Genomic DNA, 24,750 nt, shown 5'->3' with positions numbered 1-24,750 from the left:
TGCCAAATATGATGGAATAAGCTATTAATAATCTTTTCAGATACTATTTTTCATTGATTTTCTTTAAAAAATAACCATCATATTTTCAAAGTATTTTGCTGACACACATTTTATGTTATTTTCGTAAGCCTTAATTTCTGAGAAAGCTTGGAAATGGTGAAATTTTATCACGTCTTAAATGGCAGACAAATAAAAACTGATTTGAAGCCCAACTTGTCACTTTTTTAAGAATCATTGAATCAAATCAATAATTATTTATTGAACAAACACTATGAGATCAGTACCATATGAAAATATAATCTCAAATTCATGAGAAATTAATAATCTGAGGAATTTAACCCAAAGATACATGACATTTTATCTATAGGAAGGAAACTAAAAGATTTAGTAACTAGTATTATTTGGATTGCTAATAAAAAGTTAATAAAAAGACTGCGACTTTTAAGGATGTTTCCCAGACTTTTGAGAATAATCCAGACTTTTAGAAAATCACTGTTTCTAAATGTGATGGCCATCTTTGCAACAGACTTTGGATTTAGGGGTAAGCTCTCAATGCTCACTGCAAGAGTCACATCTTTTATTACTCAAAGTATGTTCTGTGGACCTATATTCCCAACCTGACCATGATAAATACTTATCTGAGTAAAACAAAATGCTTCCGCTACCAGTGAAGGTTGGACTCAATTCTAATCTTCCATTATGAACAATGGACTTTCATTAGTCTTTCTTTGGAAATGAGCAGTGCAGGTTTTTAATTTATCAGAACTGTTGATTAATTAAGCAAGGAGACACTCCAGGTAATATACTCTTGAAAATGTGGCAACAGACGGAGTGAAGGATATATTTAGTGACTTACCTACCATCTTATACAAGCACACTTATTTCCTTGCAATGTGCTGCCTAAATGGGTCTCATGATGCTCAAACTAAAGGAAATACCAGCACATTTAGGGGAGAATTGCAGCTCCAGTCATTTTCGGAGTATTAGAACTGTTTGTTTAAATTCCAATCAGAAAGTTCCACTACTGCCCAGCATTTGAAATCTATTTGGTAATTTACCTTAGAGCAATGTTTGAATAACAAAAAGATTTCTTTAAAAAAAAATTAAAGCAACCAGAAAAAAACAAAACAAAACAAAACAAAAAACCTTACTTTCCAAGGGCAAAGCATTCCAGTTTTACAGATGAATCCTTTGCGGCTTGTATAGTTTCAGGAAAACGCACTTCAATCTTTGGTTCATATTCCCCCATCACACCTGTTAAATATCAAAAGAGCTAGCAGCATTTCTGGGAATAGAAGTTGTCTATGAAGTAAATGCTTCATTAACCAAACTCTGATTATTTGGTCTTAATGAGAATTAGTGTTTCCAGTTAAGAACTGGATACATATAGATTCTAAAATGCTTCTGAGTTTTCCAAAAGGATCCTTCCCTAGTGTATTATGATCTATCTCTCCTTCATGGAACTCCTGGGGCCGGATCTGACCGGGAATAAGGAATTTTTCAGTTAACACTGTAAGAAGTCTGAGAAAGCACCACTTAATCCACATTATCAGTATTTCCACAGCAAAACATATGAAATAATCACATTAAATTGAAATAAAGACATAAATGTTCGTGTGTTAGTACAATAAGGTTTTACTGCTAAATAAGTTTTCTGTACACCTATAACATTTTTTGCTTTTACCATTTTAAAATTTCCAACCCAAGGAATTGTGGATATAAGCTAAGAATAAGACAGTGATCTAATGTATTGTAAATAGACTACCTACCAGAGAAGCTGTAATGAACAGAAATATATCTGTAGGCTACCCTCATTAACTTAATTAACTTAATCAGTGACAACTTGAGATTCTTAAAAACTTTGACTATTCTTTATTTTTATATCAAACACCAGAGTAATACATTCCTAAAATAAGTGGATTATTGGTGGCTAGTATAATTGCAGAAAATGTGAAAATTATAAATATATATATAATAAAATACCTCATATTTAAGACCTTGATTATTGCAAACATTCAAAAAGGTTATGGTTAAGAAGATAGAGTACTACTTCATTTAACTAAATTGATTTTTTTTTTTAACTTTCTTGACATGTCATATTTCTTGCATGCTCACTTTTAGAAAAGGTTTGATTTTTTAATATTACATATAATGCTTCTGGTCTATTTTTACCATAAACGTGTTGAAGGGATTAGAGGGGACAGAAGAAGGAAGGAATTAAGAACAGGAGAAGCAGAAACTAAGAGCAGACAGGAAAAAAAATGGAAAAATATGGTAGAATCTCCATGCATATTGCTGGCTTATCAGCGTGTCCAGTCATGAATAGAGTACTCCTAGTCACTGAAGGGGAGAAATTGGATTTATGCATAAATCTAATGGTTACTGAAATCTGAATTAAGGCCCTTGCAAATATATTTGGCTGGTTAGTGATTATAAAAGCTCTGTCATAAGAACTTCCTCTATGGAGCTGGTTCCATGATTTTGTTAGCCATTATTAGCATTACATTCTTGCTTTTCTTAAGCTCTTCATGAGGGAGGGAAATTCCATGAGGTATTGCATTTCAAGTCCAGAAACCAATCATAAAATGCACCAACAGATTTTCTATCTTTACATATCCCACTGTGAACATTTAATTAAAGAATCAACTAGAGGATTTTTCCACTTCAATGAGTCCCTTAGTTTGTCTAGCTCTCTAAATCTTGCACCAGCTATGACTTGACTAAGCTAAAAAAACTCATCAGAGACCAGTCTGAATTCTGTTCCTTAGAGGAAAATAATTAGTGTGAATCTTGTGTTTCATTCTTCTTTGGAATGCTTATAATTAATGTTGCCTTGCTTTGCTTTCCTTGCATAGGAACTTATTTTCCCACTTTTCCAGCCACATGAATAAAGGGTGAACATAAAAGGCAAATATGGGAAAAGGGGGCATTGAGAAGAAGCTGCCACATCTGTTCTGTAAAAATATATGGATTCAATTATATAAATTCTGCAGCACCCATACGTGCACACATCCACACACGCCAACTCCCCCAAACAAACTTCGTGCTTTATAAAAATCATCTTTGAGCAAAGACAAGCTGTTACAATGTGGGCAAGGAGGTGGCAAGGTATGCCCAGAACCATGTATACTGCACTATGTGGGTCAATTAGAGGACTTTCTATTATATTTGTGACGATATCTGATTTTGATCATACGCATGAGTTGAACCTAAACTCTTAGAATCATGTGGCTCCACTGAATACGAAGGAAGCAGAACACTTTCCAGATTTCCCCAGGCTTTAAGAGCCACGGACAAAGTATATTCCCAAGATAACTTTGTATCTTACCATCAGTGCGCTGCACTAGTGGAGTGAGTGGTCCTCGAACACTTCTCTGGGCCTCCGTGTTTGTGATGAAGCAAGTGTAGTTGCCCACATCTGACGGTTCTACTTTGGCAATGTACAAGTTTCCAGTCTCTTGAGAGACAAACCTCCTCTTGTCCTCTTGGATATACAAAGGGTTATCATTGAAGATCCATGCATAAGATAAATCTGAAAAACGGGAAAAAACCCATATTGTTTTTACTGCCTTCATTCTTAGCTGAGAATTCCGCTTCCTACTTCTTCATAATTAGGATTAAAATTGTCCCCCTATTTGCCCAGTTTCTTGCTGATGTCCTTGTTATAATTGTAATATTCCTTTATATTTAAATATATCCCAGTTTGGAGGACAAATGGTATGGTCACTCTGCCCATCATTGACATTTTTGGATTGAGGATGTGATGATAGGATATGAAGGGGATAAGTGAATGGATTTGTTAAGAAAAGCGCTAAGATACATAAAATATCACAGGCTTAAAATGCACACTGAATTATTTCAGCAATGCTCATTTTGAAGCAGTGTTTCTCAATGTGTTGTCAGAAGGATTAAACATACTTAGGAGTGCTTGTTAAAAAATTCAACTTAAAAACTTTAAGTTCAAAGACTCTAACACATATTTTGGAGTTTACTTATTCCATCGTTACAGAAAGTTGTGAGCAGCTATTCTGTGGCAGTTTTAGGTCTTGGAATATAACTAAGCAAAACCTGCATCCCACATAAAAGTCACACAAGTTACTGCCAACTGCGCCCTACTGTGAATAATCTCAACACAGGATGACATATGCTTTGACAGAGGCATCATAGAGAGCCCAGAGGAGGATCCCAGCATGATTTGTGGTCAGAAAAGACTTCTCAGAAGAAATTCTTTTGTGTGGAAACCAACAGGATGGATGAGAACTATCCAAGCAATGGAAGAGTAGACAAACATAGCTCAGATAGTCAATAGCAAGAGCGTGAAGATGAAAGAGGGCCACCTCACTCTTACTGAACATCAGTCTGTCCATGGAAATTTTACAGGTAACTATTAATATATATATGATATAATGAGCATACTTAAAATGCACAGATGTTGCATTCAGTTTAATTAGTTGTAACAATTATATACCTCATGGAACCATCATCCCCAAGTAAAATATGGAACATTTCTATTTCTTCAGAACTTTTCTCATGTTTCTTTCTGGTCAGTTCTCTACTATCGCAATCACTCCTGGATTTCTATCATCATAGATTATTTTCTGTTACTATTTGGATCTCATAAAAATAGAATCAAAGAGAATGTATTATTTTATGTCTAATTGATTTTACATATTTTTAATGTTCACTTATGTTGCCATGACTATCAGTACTTCTTTCCATTATACTGCTGAATAGTATTGTATTTTATGAATATTCTGTAATTTCTTTAGCCACCTTACTATTGATGAGCATTTATTCGGATTGTTTCCAGATTGAAGCCATTATGTATTAGGCTTAAATAAACATTCTTGTATAAAAATGTGCACATTTTCATTTTTCTTGGATAGGTTCCTAAGAGTGAGCCATATGTAGATATAGGTTTAACTTTATAAGAAGCTACAAAATAAGTTTCCATTGTGGTTGTACCAGTTTATACCTCCACCAGGAATGTATGAGAATTCCAGTTGTTCCACATCCTCACAAAAGTTGTGTGCTGTCAATTTTTTGTTTTAGCTAGAAATCTTTGAGCAAATGAAAATATTCTTATGCATTAAAGTTTGGTGAGTGTGGCTCTACCTGAAGGCTAACAAATTAGGTGTATTGTGGAAATAAGGTAGCATAAAACTATGTCTAGAGACGTGGCAGAATATAGCTGGTTGAAAAGGGACCCCCAAAGTAAGTGAAATGTACAGGAGCTGGGGGTGAAGAGAGAAACATACTACTCTTAGGTCAAAAACATTGTCACCTGGATGGACACTCTTACACTTGGAAATCACGGCTCACAGGATGGCACTTCATGCATTTAGGGGCTTCTTGTCCAGGGATAGACCTCAGATCCTGTCTGTCAACTGTGCTTACATTAAAAACTGAATGCAGAAGCAATCCATGGCAGAGACGAAAGATGCTAATCATTTCTGATATATTCTGGTAGGCTTCCTCCACTGGGAGCATACCAACTGAAATAATCTTCACTAATCCTACTGAATCAAAAGAATGACAAGACAACACAAATTGACAGCTATTCTGGACTTTTAAATATGAACTATATAGAAAACCTCTTGGAAAGTGGAAATGAGGGAATGTTGCCATTTTATCACTCCTTCCACTGGGAAAAAGATATATGAAGCATTAACAATAAACTTAGGGAAATAGATGGAAGGAAGGAAGGAAGGAAGGAAGGAAGGAAGGAAGGAAGGAAGGAAGGAAGGAAGGAAGGAAGGAAGGAAGGAAGGAGAAAGGCAAAAAGTAAAGGTGAGAAGGAAGGAAGGAGGAAGGAAAAAAGGAAAGAAGGAAAAAAGATTAAAGAAAGGAGAAAGAAGAAAAAAGTGAGTCTATCAAGAAAAAAGGCCATTAATAGTTGGGAGGAAGAAAATAATTTCTTAGAATTTGTAAACGATGTCAATAAAAAGAAATTCATCTATATAGATACAACTCTGATATTATTCCCAGGAATGAAGAGGATATGAGGTATGATATGACCAGGATAAATAGCAGCAAAATGCTACTTTTGCACAAAATGTAGAAATGCAAAAAGTGCCATTAAACCCATAAAAGTTGTGTCTGATAGAAAAAAAAAACCCTGTATTATTATGTGAAAAGCATGTTATAAATCAATATGTTTAAATTAACCCCTCAACAATTAGTGTGGACACTCGTGTGTGTGTGTGTGTGTGTGTGTGTGTGTGTGTCACACAAATTAATACATTTGAAAACCTCGAGATGTATGCAGTGATTTTTTTTTTTCAGGGTAAGTGGAGGGAAATATAAAAGGCTTTTACTGTCTACATAATGTGTTTCTGTCATATTAGAATTTTAAATTACTGTGTATTATTTGTGTAAATGGCGAAAAGAATCAACAGGATGAGAATAGTGCCAGAAAGGCTAAACACTAGAATGAGCTACAACTTGTAAAAATAAGACGGATAACGTTTTTTATTGTTCCTCTGAACTGTTCAGATGGGAGTATTATGTTTTATTCAGGCACTGATTCCCAAACCTGATGCACATTAGCATCACTAAGGAAGCTTGTTAAAATAGATAGCTAACTCTTCTCCTAGCAATTTGCTTTCATTATGTCTGAGCGATCTATCATGGAATCTATGTTTTCAGCACTTTCCAAATGACTCATGCAATTGAACTGGAATATTATGTTTAGAGCGCCCCTTATAGACAGGGGAATTAAAAATCTCAGGTGTATCCAGAGATAGATAACAAAATGTAGCAAAGGCTGGAAGCTTAAGTCACAAAAGAAAGTGATAAACACTTTGATTTTGACTCTGGGAAGAAGATTTTGGAAGGATATTAGTGCTGTCTTCACACATTGAAGGACTGCCATGTGCTCAAAGGGTTAAATACAATCCTTTCTATCAAGATCCAGGAGGCATGAGTAGGACTTGTGGCTGCTGGAAGTTACAGCATGCTTTTGGACTCTCGATATAATGAAGAACAATCTAAACTTTAGAGCTACAGCAGCAGATGATTTATGAGGCTTTCTGTCATTAGAAATGATCAAGCAGAGTATGGATGAGCATTGCTTGGGATGTTGTGAAAACAAAGCAGAAAAAGATTTTTTTTTTTTTGACAATGGATGGGAGATTAAACCTAAGCTATGAATGGTTTACTCTACTCTCAACATCCCTTTGATCTCCCTGAGTCTGTGCTTTTAGATCAAGTATGCATAAATGCAATTTGTTTTTTTTTTTATTTTTGAAAATATGCTTTGAGATTCTTGCCCTGTTCTCAGGTATTGAATCTTCATTTTCTTTCGCAAGTCCCTATTGGAGTCTTTCATCATTCCATGTGGTCCCTTGCTTCAAAGTTTCTTTACTGATGTCCTTTGCTGCCTCACTTCTAAGCTCTGTCTCCACCAAAGGGATGCACAAAGGGTTTTTGTTTGAAACCAGAGAGTTGTCTAGATAGTAAATTATTCTTCAGTATAAAGAGGAGGAAAAAATGTAGCTCAGATTCCCCCGTTGTCATTGACTCCTCATCTTTTGAACCTTTGTGAAATAAAGACAATCTTGAGCAAATTCCCAGGGCCGTGTCTCAGCTTATGGATCCTTATTCAATGTCTATTTGGGGAGAGAAATAAGCTTTAACGCTCTGAAATCCAATGTAACCCCTTTCACTTAGAAATTACAGGTTGCTGCCAGTGCCTAAGAAATCTTTGTATTCTTCAACCTATAATCTTGGGGCCTGAGACTGTAATTTTCTGCTCTCCTTAGGTGAATTCATTTTTACCTTAGCTGCTAAAACTTTCCAATCTATTACTAATGGGGTGCATCCTTCTTCAATAGTGGAATATTTTAGAAGCCACTGGAAGAATCTAGTCCAGAAATAAGGAGATTACATAAAGAATAATAATAAACTTTAAAAGTGCTTTCATTTCATCATCCCAGCATTTGAATTTTATGAGACTAAGTGAGTATTGCTAATGAAGGAGTTAGCAATATAGTTTCCCCAAATCATATTGCTAACATGTGGAGGGGGTAGGACTTGAACCTAGATCTCTTAGATGCCAAATCTTTGCTTTTTCCTCATAACCACCTAACACCACCTTTCTACTTTCCTATGTATCTACACTTGATCCTCTTTTTCTATTTCAGTTTCCTCTCTTTGGCTCTTCTTCCTCACCCCTCAGCACTCCTTCCAAACTCCCAACCTCTCTGCCTATTCAACCCTACTCACGTCCTAAGACAAACTCTTCTCACCACCCATTTCCTCCCCTATCAACATTGCCTGACCTGGGGGCGATTTCCTAAGAATCTCATAGGTTAATCTGTCATTTTAAATTACTCCATGTAATCGCCCAGTCCTGCTTTGGGAAGCTGAAGCAGGAGAATCGCTTGAGGATAGAGATTTGGGACTAGCCTGGGCAACATAGCAAGACCCTATCTCTGAAAATATAAATAAATAACAGTAAAAAAAAAATAAAATTAGCCAGGCATGGTAGTGTGTACCTGTAGTAGTCCCAGCTACTCAGGAAGCTGAGGCAGGAGGAAGTTTGAGCACAGGAATTTGAGGTTACAATGAGCCATGATCATGCGACTGTACTCCAGCCTGAGTGACAGAGTGAGACTGTCTCAACAACAACAAAAAGTTGCTCCAGAGTGTTTATTGCTAATACCAGGAGGGAATAGCACAGATTTACAATCTTGGAGAAATCATTCTTCCCTCTAAAATGGGCTTCTGTGAAGCAGCAGTTCTAAAACTTCCCTCTGCTACAGTAGCACCTGTAGCTCTCACCACTCTCAGATTTTCTCATTCATTAGGTTTGGGGAAGAGCCAGGAAACTTGCACTGCTAACAAGCTCCCAGGGGAAAATACTGATCCCAGGGGTCTGCAACCATACTTTGGAAATCATTGATACAAAAGGTAAAACTCAGTCTCCTCTGCATATTCATACTAGGAAGGGAAATATCCAGGTTGCCAATGGTGGACCTTGTATAATTGCATTTGGGTGGTGTCTTGGAGAAGAGGGTATTTCTCAGTTCACAGAAACACAGAATGTCCAGAATGATCAGGATTTGTGAGATTTGCCGGTGCAACCTATGCATCTGAAGAGTGAAGAAGCAGAGGGGAAGCAAGTGAGCAGCAGCTTGGAAAAACGATCTAGACCTCTGCACTGGTGAAGACATTGAGCTGCACGCCCTTCCTGTCATTGCATCCCTCGCCATGATCCTGCTCCCTTCTCCCCAGTCATTTCCTGTTCATGCAAACAGCCAGCCTGCAGTGGGACTTTTTATCTATTTTGCTCCAGCACCAGCCACTGCTGTGCTTAATTTATATATTTTTTAATGGGGAAAGGAAAAAAAAAAAAAAACCTTCCAAATTGGAAGTTTAAAAACCTTCCCATTTGGCTTTTCTTAATTAAATGTATAATTCATGAGCCACTTAGGTTGAAACCATTGAATCTTTAAATATTTTCTCCACCATCTATGACATTTATCGGTTATTAATGGTTGTGATGATTTTCTCTGTGATGATTCAGCGGTAGCATTAGAGCTGAATGATAATCGGCCAGTCCTGAAGCATTTTCCATAGTTTCACAATGACACCATCCTCTACAATTTTATTATTATTAGAAATGGCAGATCTGCAGTAAGCAATTGAAGACTCTATCTGCTGCTCTCTCAAGCATACAACAAATCCTATTTTCCTCAGAGCATGATTATGTTTTGACATCTTTTACAGCCTTATATCTTGTACTGTAATATTTAAAATACAAACAAAAAAGATATGTGCAATTATACCCATTATATGGGATGTAATTTTTATTAGAGGGGGAGTATCGCGTGTGAATGAGAAAAATAATGGTAAAAAATGACAATGAGAACTTCTATTGGCTCTGTATAACATATCTCAAAATGGGTAGCGTGTTTATTGAGGTGGAAAATAAATGAGTAAAGAATTCGAGTCACAGTGCTCAGATTTAGTGGATAAATCCTCCCATTGGAATATTCCAGAATACATGTACTTTACTGCAAACCTTGTGTAGTGCCCGGGGGTTAAATGTGACTAGTTCTAGGATTGTAAATCATGGTCATACAAGCTCAGTGGCAAATACTTAATCCAAGAAAAATAATTCCTTTTCTAGGTTAAAGTCATTGACATTAGTGCAGAACAAGGTTACGATGCAACCCGGAAAACTTCCTGATATCTTTACAATCTACTCCTATATGAGCTGCCATTTGTTTCATAATTACTGCCTGACTACACAGATTTCATTAGATCCCTTTTGATTTACACGCCTCTGGCTTGGAATCATGGAGCTAGCAGTCTTTATGGCCTGCAAATGATCACTACGTAAGAGCCCCCTGAGCTCCTATTATTGTTGAGTTCCAAAGAACTCTGGGACTGACTGTGCTCTGGCCGTCCTACCTGCAGAAGGAATGAAAACACAGTGAGCTTCTGAGTGGACTGTTGGGAAACCTCCAATTCTAAGGAAGCCCGAACAAGGCGGAATATATGAAGACTAGACTTCCTTTTTTCTTCCCAATTCCCATCCTGTTTAGGGGAGCTCAATACAGTAAACAAACGTAAGACGTGGGTTGTAGCAGTGGTTCTCAACAAAGGATAATTTTGCCCTTTAGAAAATATCTGGTAATGTCTAGAGACATTGAGGGAAGGGGTGTTACTGGCATCTAAGGAGTAAAGGCTAGGGATATTGGTAAACATCTTAACTATGCACAGGATAGTCCCTCACAACAGAGAATGACCCCTGCACCTCATCCCCACTGCAAATTGTACCAATGTGGGAAAACCCTGGCGTGTACAAATGGTAGCAGAGTGTAACAGAAGAGTTCTGTTTGTTGGGCTGGAAAGCAAGTAAAACAGGCTTACTGCCAGAAGTGAATGGTGTCTGAAAGTGGAGAGAAAGAATGTGAGGCATGGAACCTAAGGGAATAAACTCTCTAGAGAGCTGACTTTGGTCACCTATGAAGAGTTTAAGAACTATGAGCTCCCTGTTTCTCACACTGATTCTTACACTGCTTTCAGGCAAGTCAATCTATCTTTTTGGGTGCAGTTTACGTATTCTCCAGTACAGAAAAGAAATCCTCCCATCTCCTTGTAGACTTTATTGAAGAATTATTAAGGGTCTCTTCTGGGCCATGTAATGCCAGACACAATCAGGTAGTAGAATAAATTCAGTGGGGTTTAGACAAGATCCCTTGGATTCCAGGTGCAAGATCTTGGCCAAGTTAACACTAACATCTTTAACACAATTACTCAATTTGTAAAATTGAGATATTTTCTCTGAAAATGCTGAGTTGAGGAGTTGTGGTGTTATGATATATCTATATATCTATATCTATCTATATTTATCTATCTCTCTCTATATATAGGTTTTCGTGCATGGTTCCTATGGAGTTTCATAACTCCCACAGTCAGTCCTTATTACAATGTTGGGTGCTTTAGACCTCAGGAGCAGCCTCAGAAGATAGAATCAATCTCTCTCTCTCTCTCTGACTTTTTCCTGTTCTCCTTTCACCTGTCAAGGCAGGACCCTAATCTGATTGTGGGTCAAAACACTCTCATTCCAGAGGGCGTCCTGCCCCACACTCTGGAGGAAGGAATGCTATATAAAGAGGCCAGGAAGAATCTGAACAGACAGGCCTTGCTAGGTTTAGATCATGTACTTTTTGTTCAATTGCATTTCTACCCGGTTGTCAATCATGCCTGTGTAATGAAGCCTTCATAAAAACCAAGATTGGTTCATGGAGCCTGGGGATAGCTGAACATGGGGGGTTTCCTGGAGGCTAGTGCACCCAGGGAGGGCATGGAAGGCTCCATGCTGCTTCCCCCATACCTTGCCCTATGCATCTCTTCAACTATATCCTTTGCAATATCTGTTATAATAAATCGGTAAATGTGTTTCCCTGAGTTCTGTAAGCCACTCCAGCAAATGAATCAAACCCAAAGAGGCAGGGGGTCATAGGAGCCCCAACTTGAAGCCTGTCAGTCAGAAGCTCTGGAGATATGGACTTGCTACTGGGGGCCCCATCTTGGGGACTGAGTCCTCACCCTGTGGGATCTGACACCATCTCTGTGGTAAGTGTCAGAATTGAATTGGAGGACACCCAGCTGGTGTCCCCTGCTTAGTGTGTGGGGAAAATCCCACATTTGGTCACAGAAATCCTCTTCTGTGTCGACTGTTATAGAATTTAGAGGCAAGCTCAGTTTGGGAAGTGTTTTTCCCAAAGCAATGGGGTATGCCAAATGCTGAGCTGAGTGCCCAGTGCATAGTAGGTACTCATTCTCTGATCCAATCATGTAGCGTTAAATATGACTTATACATGGTTAGTTCCCAATTTAGTTTTTCAAAGCAGATCTTTTGCCCTACAACATGTAATCCAGCTGACTACTAAAAATGTTCACTCTTATATCTAATTGCCATCTGAAAGGTAACATGTTCTAAAACAAATTTCTGATTTCCTTTATCCCAAAACCTGCCCCCCCTCCCTTACCCCCAGTATTAATGGGACTCCATTTTTTCTAGTTCTCAGCCCAAAATACTTAGAGTTATCTTTTATTCCTCTCTTTCTCTTACAATCCACATCTAATCTTTCAGGAAATTATTTTAGTTATACCTTCCAAATGTATAGTAAATATTTCTATTTATCCACCTGTCTACTGCTATCATTTTGGGCCAAGCCACCATTATCTCTCCGGAGTTATCATGATCACCTTTTAACTGTTTATTTTCTTGCCTTTCTGTGATCTATTCTCTGGAGTAAATTTTTAAAAGTGAAATTCAGAGAGTGTGTGTCACCCTTCCACACAATACCATGTGATGCATTTTAATCTCACTCGTGGCTAAATCCAAAGGCCCTAAAATGTCTGAAAGTAGGGCCTTGCATGCTCACCTACTGCCCAGTTTGCTCATTTTATTTCACTCATACTTACCACGTTACTGTTTTTCCAACATGCTAGACATGATTCCACCACAGGTCCTTTGCACATGATGCCATTTCCTCAACCTAAGCTGCCTTTACTCAATATGCCTCACTCTCTCACTCCCTCACTTCTTTAATTCTTTTCTCAAATAACAATGAATGCCTCTTTTAGTTTAGAATATACCATAACAACACCTACGGTTTCCTATCCCCTTTTATTTTTCTCCTAGCTTTTACTGCAGCCTTTCCTGCTTTACATTTGTTTAAGATTCATGGATCTAAGGACTCTGTTGTTATTCTCCACTGTATCTCTAAAAGGCAGGAAAATGAGTGGCAGTTAAGTACACAATAAATATTTTTTTAGTGACTATATAGTATACAAGTTTAATTATGAGGTTTACTATCATTATTATTATTACTAAGAAGCAACTATTAAGCCTGTCTGCCTTTTACACATTCAAAGCCCCAGAGTAACATATTTGTTGCCAGTTTGACCTATCCATGAAGTCAACAGCACTTGCATTTACTCCAGAAAACAGCAAACGCCCCGACTAGGAGGAAGGGGATATGAAAATTTAGCACTTTTTCTCTACATAATCTTCCTTTTTATTCTACTGCACAATTTTGAGCCTTTGCTTGGAATGATTTTCACTCTAAGTCGAATTGTCAACATCTTTATTGACGCAGATACAAACAGCGGGCTCTGACAACAATGCTATCTTCCTGCCACAGACATGGATGATCCAAGCTACTGGCATAAATTCAATTGTTCTACCAACCTAAAAGTTGGATCTGAAGAGGGAATAGAATATTTCCTCTAACACAAATTTTAAACTCATAAGTTTTATGAGCCCAGGATTGAGAGTTTTATCTCCTGACAATAAAGGAAAGAGTATATTTTAACTTAGATGTGGTGAAACTATTATTTCACAGTGAAAGTGATTTTAATTATTCTAGAAAACAGGTACCATTTCTTCATTCTGCCATTTCTAAATAATATTTTGCATGAGGCTAGGCTGACTCACTGAGCTTATGAAGATCTATTGACTGCTTATTTTCATACTCTGTAGCGTTGGTTTCAAGGATTTTTATGTTTATTCTAAAATGCAAAGGAAATTCTGCCTTCAGCCCTATCACAAATGATTTGTCCATGTTCTCTGTTACAAGTGGCTGAGACACTTAACAAAAGCTCACCCTTGAGGTGAGTGAGAATTCATGCTGGGAAGATGTCTCTGTATATAGTTCACACTTCAGCTGAAGACTCAATGATACCTTCCTTGCCCCCTCAATAAAAATGAGTGAAATTGATATTGTGTTGTCTCTTTCTGTCACATGAAGCTGTGTGTAGGGGGTTGACCTTAGAGCCCTCTAGGGACATAGTGAAATAAAACAATTTTTCCTTTGGCTGACTACCAAATTTTGTTTCTGCCAAGCACTAAGAAGCTAAAGGAGAATTGTATTTTTCTGAGATGGGTATCCAAATGGAGCAGGAGCAGAGTTGTAAAAGAGAATGGAAGAGATGTGAGAGGAGACGGGGAAGTCATAGCTTATCAATGGCAGAAAGTTTAGGAGAAAGGACGGAGATGATTGATGTGGAATCCCAATAAAGTTTAAACCAGATATGCATTGTCGTCCTCTCTATTCTCCCCATACAATTTCAGTTTAACCTACATTTCTCCAAAATATTTTGGATCTGGATTTTTTGGGGGGAGATGGGAAGAAGGGCTGAGTTTTGGCCCTAAGGACAGAGACTCAGTTACAATCATGGAAGTCATCTCAGGTTAGGAAATAGAATTAGAGGAGGGAAGGTACTCCACCCCTCAGACTGCAGAGAATAGCTTCCAAATGTCACTTTTTGAAGTGACAGAGTGTCCAGGATTGTGTTCTAGCATTAATACCTGGGTTCCTTTTCTTTTTCACTATGGTGCCTTCTCTGCTATAATAATCTTTGCTCATAAACTGTCTCTTTGTAGAGGGGTAGCTCATCTGCCTTTGCAGAAAGCATCCACAAGAAGATCTATACTGGAGTCAGGTCTCGCGTTTTGCTTATTTAGAAGACAGGACAACTATATAACAGCACCTGTCCATTTGGTTTATGTTGATTACTCTATTTCATTGGGTTGTGACCAATCATTTATATGGTAAATCCATCTAGACACTGTTTTGGTTTATTTTTAAGACCCGAAGCTATTCCTTGTTGGGAAAACTTATGCGATTCAGCCATGTTGGTAATTTTTCTTACTCTCCTATAAGGTTGTTTTATGAAACACACTGAAATGTATTTGCCTTGTTAAAAAAAAAGGTTTGCATATATTTCCGTGAATATACTGGAAAGTATAAAGCACTCAGGATGTTCTGATAATACCAAGTTTAATATGATTTCTCCTTTGCTGCAGCAATACTTGTGAAACTCATTGCTACTGGCTGGCTATGTAGAAGACAGAGGACTAAATTGTCCAAAATTTGATGTACAAATTTCAGCTTTTGTGGCCTTCTGTCGCTTTGAAGTCAGTAGTTCTTTTCTTTATGAGAAGCTATATTAATATTCACACATGAGACTTAAAAAATAATGTGGCCATGCCAACATTTGCTCCTCCCTGCCCCGTTAAGCACATCTGCAAGCATTAATTCCTATGGCGTCTCTCTATGACAGCCAAGTGTGGGAGAAAATATAGTCTTTAGAGAGATTGGATATAAAAACGGGGGGGGGGGACTTTTGGAAAGCCTATTGTAGTTGGCCGAATTCTAAGATCACCCCTAATGATCCATGCTCTTGCATAATTCCCTCAGTGTAAGTGTGGGACTTGTGAATTACAAGAGGTATCACTCTCCTGGTTAGATTAGATTGTATGGCACAGTAGACTTGAAGGAAGTAGCTTTATCTTTGCTGGGGATGATCTCATCAAGTGAACCCTTACAAAAGAAGGGGTCGCTCCTGGCTAAAGAGATCTGAAACATTAGAAGGACTTGATGTGAGGGAGGTTTTCTGTTACTGGCTTTGACAATGCAGGGGCCACCTGCCAAGGAATTCAGGCAGCTCTAGAAGTTGGGCGTGGCCCTCAACAGTCAGCTATCATGGAAATGGGGACCTTAGTCCCGTAACTGCATAGAATGGAATTCAGCCAACAAATATCCTTGGAAACATGCTAAAATACTACCTATATCATAATGAAATTGAGTTTGCCATATTCCTATGCAACAAAATTATTCAGTTGCAAAGGTCTTAATTTAAGGAAGGTTTGCATATTTTTGATGTAATTTTAAGGCATTAATCCCAGGAGTACTATTATAATGAGAGCCTTACATACTTTAACAGATGAACATTCTTTTAACGTTGGTAGGAGACAAGCTAACAAGGGAAATCTCTTGTCTGGCTGCATCTTTTGATTTTTTTACTCATGTAACTGATTCATTTACAAATATTTTACATTTCTATTATTCCTGATCAGAGTAAACAAAGTTGAAAACAATCTTCAATAGTGTCAAGAATCTTTGAACGACATCAGAGCGTAAAATGACATAGACTTCCTGCACAAACAGATATAATTTTGCATGTCTCATCATCTTAGATTATGGTACTAGAAAATAATTTTCCATATGGTTAAAAAATAAACACCATCAAAGAGCCTAAGCAATTTTGGGGTGTTTTGCAATAATATTATTTTATCTCAAGATAGCATCGAAAGCAATGTAACTCTCCCTGTCATTTCAGTTGAGCATAATGCCATAATACTCTGTAATAGTACTGAATGAGATATCGTAAACTTCGAATTAGTTTTCTTTTTGTAATGGCATTTCATGAGGTGGTGTAAAAATAAAAACAATGATAGAAAACTCTTTTCAAGTTTTTCAAGGTTCCATAAATAAGATTTCGTTTGATATTAGAAAAAATTTGCTTGCATTTTAGTTTTAAACATATGTCCTATATATTTCCAAAATTCTCCCATATTCCAGAGTGAGAGTCAACTATAGCAGAGGCAGCAGTGGTTGAAAGCTGAGTGTCTGAGAGCCAGACTTGCTGGATTTGAATCTTGGCTTCATGGTCTGCCAGTTGCATGACCTTGAGCCAGTTACTTAACCTCCCTCTACCTCTCTCTTTAGTGTACTGGACCTGTAAAACTGTAATTATACTAGTCCAACCCTCATAGGTTATCATAAGGCTTTAAGAATGCAATAAATGGATAGTACTTAGATCTGTGCTGTGTAAGTCCTTGCTGTTATTTTGTATAGTTAGTGTGATATTGGATTATACCAAATGAAATGACTTCATGGATGCTTTCACACTACCTCCTCCAGGTTCACTGTTAGTTGAGAATTCTGACTAAATTTAGCAAATCATCTGAAATTTGAGAAATGCAATGGGAGGACAATCCTGGTAGGTGGTTTTGGTCCCTGGCAACAGGTTAGTTCACTGACCAATCCAGATTCTTCTAAAGTAGAGGTTGGCATTTACTGTTTGGTTTTTACCATTGCTAGGAAATATGCTCATTTGGTACTATCGAAAATGTGTTTCCAATTAATGGGGTAATTCTCTCTTCTAATCGTTAACGTGAGGTTGCCGAGAGCAGCATTGCTTGAGATTTTCTTCTCCATAAAGCCCCCAAATAAAAATGAAATAGCCATTTTAACTTCCTTTTTCGACTAAAGTTCTATTTACTGCACTAATCAATTTACATTCATTAGCTCATTTATCATTTACAACGACACTGAAATATAAATATCAGTTTGCATCTCTATTTTACAGATGAGGAAACCAAGCCTCCAAGATGGTTAAATAAATTGTCCATTGTCATGAAGTTTGTGAGTCACTGCACCAGGTGACAGCTGTGGTCACTACAAAGCCCCACACTCACACTCGGTACAGTGCTGTGCTCTCATCTCCTTAAGGACATATTTTTTGAGTGGTTGCTTAAACAAATATTTTTAAAAGAAAATATTTGGATGTAAAACTGTTTGGACACAGTAGATAAACTTTATCAGCTTTCATAGCTCCTTAAATTTGATGAAAGGCTATCATTGGTTCCAAAACCTGAAGTGCCTATGTCACATTAACGGTGTGACCCAAATTACTCCCCAACCCACACCCCCCTGCATACCTCCAAAGTGTGGCGGGGGGCCACAGAGAAGCACCACACCTTGACCTTCTCGAACAGACACCGTGCTTCTTGTTTTGGTTTCAAAGTCGTCAATATCTTGGAAAACAAATAAAAGCAGGTGTAGAATTACTTTGCAGAAGAAACACTTTAGACAAGAATCTTAAGCGTATTTTTACTATTAAGGATAATGGATACTTATACTTGGCTGACCAGAGAATTTAGTCTATGATCAATTTATCTGCACTGATTATTCTTTCTCAAAATGTGCTGTTTTTTTTCCATCTTTGTTTTTAATATAATTAAACAAAGTATGTGATAAAGGCATTTGTTAACATTACTCAATATTTGTTTACTTTTATTCTTCCAGATAGTCAGTAGCCCAACAGGAAATCTTTTAAACCAGAACATATTTACTCTTCTTTTTCAGGAAATGTATCATTATAAAAAGGTACATAGCAAATTTGCTGTAGTCTTCTAGTATCTTAGATTAATAGTTACCATTTTAATGTGTGGTTGGAATCTATGAGAATTTAAGATGCTATGGTATGAGGCAAAGAGTTCCATGAGACAGAACCAATGAGACAGAAGGTATACATTGTATTTCCTCTTGATCTATTAATTCCTTCACAAAGCTACTTCATGATCTTATTTGGAATGTTGGGATTTTCTACATTGAAGAATCATAGAAATTTAGAGTTAGAAGAGAGCTTACTAGCTATCTTGTTAAACCATCCAACTGAGGTCTAAATCCTTCAACATTCCTGGATAATGGTCACCCAGTCTCCAGGAATAGATAAATTGTTTAACTTCTTCTTCCCCTGTAAAATCTTTTCATTCAGACAGTCATTCAATGAATTGAGTACCTGCTAAAAGGTAGGAATGGTATTAATACTAAGAGCAGAAGATATATTTATAAATAAAACAGGCCTGTAGCTTACCATTATTGTGCTTGCCCTCTTATAGGAAGACCAGAGGACTGGTTAATAAAACAAAAAAAATGTATCATTTCCAAGCTGTGATAAGTGTCCTGAGGCAGGCACTGATAATTGTCTAGCAAGATTTATTCTCCCTTCTTCCATAGTATTAATAGTAGGCTAACAGATCAAACATACTTGTCTATTTAGAGGATACGTTTCCCAGACTCCTTTGCAGCTACACATAACAAGTAGAAATTATGAGTGAAGCTTCCAACCATTATGTTAGGAAGGAAATTTCCACAGCTTTTGATGTTCTCCATCCACCCACCCCCACCCCCACCTAGATTACTCCATGATATGGGAGATCTTGGAAGCCATTTCTTAAACACAAAAGAGCCATTATTAACATGGGTACTTGCATGACTACATAGAACAGATGATCTGGAACATGAACTCTAGATTACCATATTAGAGATAAGTAAACATCTATTTTGTTTGAGGCATTTATTTGGGGGTATCTATTACAATAGTTTAACTTTTTACCCCAACTAAGATATCCTATGAAGAAAAGGAAGAAACTACAGATCTGATGGATGAGAAAGAGATAGCCATGCAGTGATGACATGGAACAGAGAACGCATTCCTTCCAGAAATAAAAAGCAGCACTAAAATTCTAGACATGGAAAATGCAGGGAAGTTTTATGGTATTAAAAAGAAGCCAGTATTCTTGGTGCATAGTTGCTGGAATAAATTTCAATGAGACTATAGTGGTAAGGAGGACATGATGGTCTATTATAATATACTTGGATTATATTAAAAATACAAAGAAAATACTTAGAAATAACCCAATAGTACATCAATGCAAATCATTGAATAATATATGGAACATGTATAGAATGACATTTCATCACTGATTAGATAGAATAAATTAAAACTAAATGGATTGACTTGGAAAGTTCTTAATGTCATACTATTAAGAACAAAGTAGCTGAATGTTGCTACAGCATTATCCCATTACACAAGAAAGAAAGAAAATGAACTAAATATGAATATTTTGTTAAATTAGCATAAAGAAAGTTATGGAATGAATTTTATTTTCAACATTCACATTGGTTACCTTAGAGGAGGGAATGGATGTGGAGATTACTAAATCTGTACTTACATCTCTGTTTATCTTTGAAAATGTTCTAAAGATTACATGTTGTGCATGTTTTTTTTATATTTTTCTTTAACATTAGAATAAATTATTGGTATCATTTATAGGAATTCAAGAATTCCGTTTTGGATATCTTTAATTTGTATTATCTGTGGCTTATCTAAGTGGCAATGTCATAAAGACTATGAAATATATGAGCTCTGCACTCAGACTTATAGAAAATGAGACATATAAGTTTACAGACAGCACTTACAGTCCTAGGAATGATTATAATTCCCATGAGATGACTCTCAAACTTTTGGTTTGAGCAACTTGGTGAACAGTTATCTAGTATGTAACCCTGAAAATCTGCAGCATTTAGAGTCAGAGAAACACAGAGAATCTCAGAGAACCACAGAGATGAGAGAGGAGAGGAGATTCAGTAGGTAGCAACTAGAGATGGAATAAGATGTGGACAAAAGATGTTATTGTTCATATATGATCCTGGCAAGAGTTGTTTCCATGGAGTTGGAGGAAAAGTTAATATGAACTGAGGAGTAGACAGTAGACAAGGATGCAGAGCACAGGTATATAACCTCCTTGGGGTTGACTAGGAAGCAAGAGGTGAATCTAGGAAGAACATCAAAGGATTGGGCTAGGGTACTATACTGACATAAATGATCAATCAAAGAAAAAGATTAATGATTCAGGACATAGATTAAAGTCCTCGTAAAGCCCAAAAGGTATCAATAGTAATCAGAGCCCATGTGGAAGGATTGACCTTTGTAAGGAAAGAAGCATTGGTACAAATGCTATGTGTGCTGGTGAGAGATGAACTGCAGAGTTTTTGCTGTTGAGATGAGAACGTTTTGGGTGGGGGTGGTGGTTTTAGATTTCTCAATGAAACTGATGGGAGCGTGTTGGGTAGGTCATTTAGGAAGGTAGAAAATTCAATAAATATACCTATTTAAGGGTATTGTTATAAAGATTAAATAAAATAATGCATTTAATGTATCTGGACTACAGCCCGGAATAGAGTAGGAGCTTAATAGTGACAATTCCAGGTGATTAGGGCAAACCATTATATTTTCCTCTGACTGATACAAAGTTCAGATATACTAATCTCCAAATACAAATTAAATAGTACGATCTAGTCCCAATGAATAGAAGGTGGATGATTCTATTTAAAGCATTCACAATTTATTTGCCCTAACCAGACCGTTTGCCAAATAAGTGTTCTTTTTGTACAGGTAGCTTGTCCGTCCATATAAGGTTCAATAACATCAATGCACCAGATCTGATATGCAAATTTAGCAATTGTTATATATTCTCTACTTTTAATAATACAAATATTTGGCCAAGATGGACTCTACTGAACTCCAAAAACACACCCTTCCCTTTCTCCACCTGCTCTTGATCAGCAGTCTTTAGTTTTATGATAATTCAGGCACACTGGGTGTGTCTCTCATAGAGGGTTTTCAATCAAATATGCTCCCTTTCTTCTTTGGCCACGGATAATTCAATCACCCTACGTATGTCGGATATGAACTATCGCCTTGACTTGGAGTCCTTTGTGACTTGGTTTTGCTTCACTTTAAATGTGACTGCTTAGTAAAAATCAGCCTAACAAACTATCTTAAAACCAAAAATCAATACATTGAGCTGGTTGTTTCTATTTTTAGTAGTAATAACAGGTGACGATATTAAGTGCTTTCTTTCTTTACCATTATTTTTGAAAGGTCCCCTTAAATTGTGATTACGTTTTAACGGTCACACAAGCAGAACACTGTCACAAAGGAGTCATGAGAAATCCAATGACTCTATGAAATTAACAAGCTTTGGATTTACTTTGTCTCAGTGTCACATTGTCACCGCTCCACATGTGCAGCCACATTGATCACGTGTTCACTGCTAATCAGAAGTGGCTATAAGACACAGTTGATAAGTCCACTGGTACTCTAATGTATTCTGTGTTCACTTCCCCTTAAGTAGCACCCGCTTGTGACACACAATTTTTTCCCGTGCCTTTTATGATTACAATGGGGTTTCTATTAGCTGACATGACATGAAAGGAAATCAACTGCTCTCGAAAGTTACACAATTCCTGTTAGCTATCAAAACAGTCATTCCAAAATGCTACTAGTTCACAGGTTTTAATTAATAATTCAGATTTTATAACTGTTTAATGGCACATAGATCATAGACATGATTTTTGCCTTGTTTAAACAAGGTGCCATCTCCCGTGAAGATGCTTTGAACAAGGTCTATTGTGTGTATCCAATCTGTATTTCAAATACCTTCCTGCTAGCTGGGAACATGGTTTTATTCGGATAATTTTCTGAGGCAAGGTCCACTGAATTAGGTAGACAGAGGAGGACCCAAGGAGAATTTTCTTTGCTCTGTAAGATCTTTAGGAACTCTAGATATATTCTTCTACGAGGACAGCCGGAGAGAACCACCAGTTTCTATTTTTGTCCTACCCATTTTTGCTTAAGGGAAAATAGCTTAGTTTTAGATTGCTCCCTGAGATGATCTCAAATTTTATAATATTTGGAGATATTCCCATGAACCACAAAGGTGACCTGCCCAGGCTGTCCTTGTGTACAAGGTACTAGTCCTGCTGTGCTGATTGCTGTTAAAGACCCCGATTGTTGAGGTTGCTCTCATTAAGCCATTCTGATGACCATGGCTCATTGGGTCCTGTGGTTTTATTGCTGGTTTTGGAGGAAGCATTTGGCAGGAGCATAAGCAAAAAATGCAGTCACAAACAAGGCTTCATTCCAAAGGCCAGTAGGAAGTGCCTGAGAATGGCCCGTAAAATGAGCTTTAAAGAATTACTGGGCCATATGCTATCTCCTGGAGCAAGCAAGGTGCAAAGGAGGGACAAGGGCCACCAAAATGTACTTAAAATTAAGTCCAGGCAATGCTAAGTATTACAACATCTAATTGTAAAGAGAATATATCTTTGCAGCTGCCACATGTAGGAATGAATCTCAGCCTAATTAAAGCAAGAAAACTGTGCATTTGCTGCCAAGGCCTGAGAATTATAATCAGAGTAGGTGCTTGGCAGTGCCAGCCCCTGACACAGAAGGAGGCCAGCGGTTTGCCAAGTCTCATAAGCTTGGAGGAAGGTGATAGGTATCCAGGGTCCACTGACCAGGACCAAGAGGACAGCATCTGAAAAGTTGGAGGTAGGAAAAATATTCACCATAAAAATCTGCATGATTCAAGAAGAACCTAGCATTCTCAGCCGAGTTGTTAAAAACCTGAATATTAATGCTTCTTTCACCATTCACTATATATGAATTATTTCATTGTAATGTTTCAAATCTTCTTTCTTTTTCAAGAATAGCTACCATGTGCCAGAGGTTCTGATAAGTAATCTCGTTGAATCTTCCCAACCACCTTGTAGCGTAGGTACTTAGATGGTTGATCACTAACTAAAACCCACTCAGTTTCTGTGTTGTCAAGACAGAAGTGAAGAAGAGGGTCTGGTTCCAGAGCTCACGCTCAAACACCGTGTTGTTTTGTTTGCCAGATATTAACTGGGGTCTCCCTGCCACTTACAATGTATAAAATTGGCATAAACCAATACTCCATGTTCAAACCAATAAACAAACAAAACAAAAACCAGATGCCTTTCCAAAGAGTTGTGCAAAGTCCTGAGGCAGGACTTCCCCTGCCTCTGCCTATGTATTTTTAGGTTTTAGAAATAGCTCCTTCTCTGATGCCCTGACTCTTCTGAATCCTCGTCTGTTCCTCTGTGTGTGTGTCTTGGTTTATCTCCACCCTCGTGGTTCACCCAGTATCTTCATGGGAACAGGGGATTCAGTCCCTTGTTTTGTCCTCCCTACAGTAGAGTTGCTTTCCTTAATGCCCCCCACACAGGTATAAAACACCACCATTAAAATATTTCGAACACGTGTCAGTCTTACTAATGTGGTACGATGCAGCTCAAACACCTTCGAATCACATATTAGGTAAGCAGTTCTTCAGGCCGCTTCTCTTGGTTGCTGTGTCTGCTCTTTCTCTCTTCCACAACCTCCCCCTCGATCTACCCTCCTCTCTTCCAGGAGCAAAGGGAAAAACAAAAATCCTCCTACTTTTCTCTGCAAAGAAGATCAGCTTCCTCCGGCTGCTACTATCACACTCAGAAACAGCCCTGTGTGAGTTCACACGGGCTGTAAGTAAAGGAAATAAAATTTAATGCCAAATACGGTGGCTCTAGAGTGCATCTGCCTAACCACCAAACTACCTGGCCCCTCTCTGTAGAGCTTCCGTCAGACGCAGGCCCTGTAATGTCTGCCCCCTGAACTGGAGACATTTTGCTCATTGTCTCTCATTCCACACCTCAAAAGGAATTGCAATTATCTGTCGCTTTGAGGACATTAGATCTGATTTTAAAACTCCTAAGATTTATTTTACCCTGCTCTCCGCTTGCCATCAACCAAGCACGATTTCCCCCCTTTGAGAATCCTTCTGAAGTTGCAGCACTAAAAGCTTGCACTGAAGTAAACAAGACGTGGGAGCACTTGTTCACCTTCACGATGCAGTTCCCATGCTGGAGGTACGACGTGCTTTGTTTTGGCCTACGGCAAAAACATTTTTCTGGGCAAGGAAACGCTGGGACCCTGCCCAGCAAAAGGGAAACGGTAAAAGATACTAAG

General features: G+C 37.7%; 1 protein-coding gene across 3 annotated transcripts in view; it reads right to left on the bottom strand.

Moving 5' to 3' along the window:
• The window catches only part of CNTN6 (contactin 6), a 282,265-nt gene that overhangs the window by 98,494 nt on the left and 159,021 nt on the right, over positions 1-24,750 (bottom strand). For 2 of the 3 annotated variants that reach the window (XM_012740481.3, XM_012740492.3), the window contains exons 5-7: positions 18,032-18,127; positions 3,329-3,532; positions 1,152-1,254 (exon numbers count right to left, since the gene is read on the bottom strand). In XM_012740481.3, the coding sequence (XP_012595935.2) occupies positions 1,152-1,254; positions 3,329-3,532; positions 18,032-18,127 (403 nt within the window). The remainder of the gene's footprint in view (positions 1-1,151; positions 1,255-3,328; positions 3,533-18,031; positions 18,128-24,750) is intronic. The other variant, XM_075998472.1, reaches the window with a different exon arrangement.

This window comes from Microcebus murinus, chromosome 28 (assembly GCF_040939455.1).
Source record: "Microcebus murinus isolate Inina chromosome 28, M.murinus_Inina_mat1.0, whole genome shotgun sequence".
Lineage (NCBI taxonomy): Eukaryota > Metazoa > Chordata > Mammalia > Primates > Cheirogaleidae > Microcebus > Microcebus murinus.
Note: the sequence above shows the minus strand (reverse complement) of the source record. Positions and strands in the feature narration are given on the sequence as shown.